Here is a 2,675-nt window from a genome sequence, read left to right as displayed (position 1 = left end):
GGGGCCTTGTTCGGTTACACCTCCTCTCAAGAGGATTGAAGAAAATTAAGGAGAATTTTAACTTGTAAGGGATTAGAGCATCTCACGAGAAAAGAGAATATGGGCCAGCAGAACTAGATGCCCATATCGGCCCGGCCCAACCCAACCCGACCCAACCCAGCCACCTGAGGGCCTCCACTAGTATAACCGTGCCATCCCCTAGGTCCCACAAGCCTCGGGTCAGTACGTGGCGCGCATCCCACGGACGCGCGCGCGGCCAGCCAGCCACCGGATAAAGCCGTCAACCCTAGCCGCCCGACCTCTCTCCCTCCCGCCGTCGGCCCTCGTCCGCGCGCCACCCACCTTCCCGTCCCCGACGGGCACGTCCTCGAGCTCCGCCCCACTCCCCTGTGCCACCACGCCGGAGAAATCGGCCCGGTACGTCTTCCTCGCCTCCGGCTGCTCTGTCGCCGCCGTCGATTCGTCGTCTCCGCCGCCGCCGCACCCCGGCTGCTTCTCCCCTTCGCCTCCTTGACTCGTGCGTCCTCGTGTCTCCCCCATCCCATATTCCCTCCCATGGCGTCCGTGCCGTGGGCTGACCTGGAGGCCGCCATCGCGGCGCTCCCCGGCAGGAAGCAGCGGCTGCGGGAGTCCTACGACCGCCTCGTCGCCCGCGCGCCGCCCGATCTCCGCCTCCCCTTCGCCTGGGACGACATCGACGCCCACGTGTCCTCCCTCCACGCCTCCTTCTCCCTCCGCTTCCGCCAGATGATGCTGCAGCAGCAGCGGCCCCACCCCGCCGTCCCCTCGCCCGCAACCGCGACCCACGACGACCAGCAGCCCCACCCCGCAACCCCCGAGGATGTGCAGCCCCACCCCGGCGCCACCGTGTCCCCAGCCCACGACGACGAGGAGATGGTTTTCAAGGATGAGGACGCCTCTCCCGTCCAAGAGGATGATGGTGTGGGGAAAGATAGGGAGGGCGAGGAGATGGTTATCAAGGATGAAGACGTCTCTACTGTCCAAGAGGATGATGATGTGGGGAAAGATATGGAGGACACGGGCATGGGCGGCTTTGAGGGGGCGACAAGCTGCCATGCCGCCGGGGGAACTCGTGATCAAGAGTTTCCGGTGCCGATGGGGGATCACGGTCACGGCCCGGACGCCGGCAACCGTATGCTCCGGCAGCCATACATGGCGTTCCCGCCGCCGACTGATGTGCTTAGCCGCCAGCTGAATCTTGCCATGCTGCAGCGACAGCCACCATACATGCCGCACCTGCAGGGGTTTCCTGCCATGAATACCTTCAATATTCCTCCCATGGTCCAGCAGATGCCGTACTTCAATATTCCTCCTATGATGCAGCAGCCGCCGTACTTCAGGCAAGAATTCCTTCCTGATTTCAGCCAGAAATTCTTCCCTGATGTGATGATGGGGCAACCCCCGATGGGCATCGACCATGCGCTCCAGCAGCAGTACATGGCGATGGCGCACCATCAACATCGCTTAGCACAGCAGCAGTACATGGCGATTGCGCAACATCAACGATGCTTCCCGCAGCAGCAATACATGGCGATTGCGCAACATCAACATTGCTTCCAACAGCAGCAGCAGTACATGGCGCAACATGAACACCGCTTCCCTGCTGCACAGGCTGCCAGTGCTCATGGTCAGGGATCAAACGCTAAGCGTGGTCGACCGTGCAGGACTACAGATATGGACGCCATGAACGTGCTAGTGAGAGAGCCAATTAAGAAGAGCAGGCCTATCCAGCATGATGTCGAACCAAAGCCGATCAACAAGCCGATTCAGAAGAAGACCATGTACGATTATTTTTGATAGACGACTCGTGCGTTGATATGTTAAATTAACAAAATCAAAGTGAGGAAAACCTAGTCCAAAGGTACCGCCGTGTGGGCAACATTTTGTGACCATTTACCTTTTGACATGATTTTTTCATGATACTATTATTTTCATTATTAAAAAAAGTTATTTAACATAATTGTAAACAGTCATCATAGCTGATATCTTCAACCTCCATGAGCTCATTGGAAATTAGGTAACAGGGTTGCCAAAAAATTGGGAGGTAGTAGCAAAAACCATATGTTTTAAATGGCAAAGAATTGGTAGAAGTGTGTCGGCGATTTGTGGATAGATGTTTAAATTGCACTACCCTTATGTATTTGTTATTGAAAGGGCTGTTGCAAGTGGGATCTACTAGAGTACTGCTTCATCAAAGGTGATTAGAGTGATTATTGGGGATGGGACAAGTTTGCGGAGAGGGGAATTTACCTTTTTATGCACCATCCTGGCCCGATATAATAGCATTATTCCCTTGCGGATCCATCTCAGCAACCTGCTAGATCAGCCAGATGGAACTGATGTGTCATTCATCATCAATGGACAAATGTTCTTAGTGCACCAAGCAATGTGTGTGGCTCACTAACCGGCCTTCAAAGCTGAGCTATTTGCTCCATGGTTGAGGCAAATACATCATCCATCACACCCACTACTTTTACGCCTTTGTTTTATTTTATATACAAAACCCTTCCTAAACATGACCAACTTGAAGACTATGTAGTCGACCGCCTCTGGATCTTCTTCCTGCCGTGGATTTGCTTGCACCAGACTGGCTCAAATGTATGTGTGTCCAAATGTTATGGGACGATGTGTCGGTAGATGCAATATATTTTAGC

The 2,675-nt window shown here is 54.4% G+C and overlaps 1 protein-coding gene across 1 annotated transcript; it reads left to right on the top strand.

The window, feature by feature from the left end:
• The first annotated feature begins 222 nt into the window (after nt 1-222).
• Nucleotides 223-1,981, top strand: LOC123444281. The gene has a single exon (XM_045120996.1). It carries the CDS (start codon nt 556-558, stop codon nt 1,816-1,818), a length of 1,263 nt encoding a protein of 420 aa, XP_044976931.1. The 5' UTR covers nt 223-555; the 3' UTR covers nt 1,819-1,981.
• Nucleotides 1,982-2,675: the final 694 nt, after the last annotated feature.

Source organism: Hordeum vulgare, chromosome 1H, assembly GCF_904849725.1.
Source record: "Hordeum vulgare subsp. vulgare chromosome 1H, MorexV3_pseudomolecules_assembly, whole genome shotgun sequence".
Classification (NCBI taxonomy): Eukaryota; Viridiplantae; Streptophyta; class Magnoliopsida; order Poales; family Poaceae; genus Hordeum; species Hordeum vulgare.
This window is presented reverse-complemented; position numbering and strand designations above follow the sequence as displayed.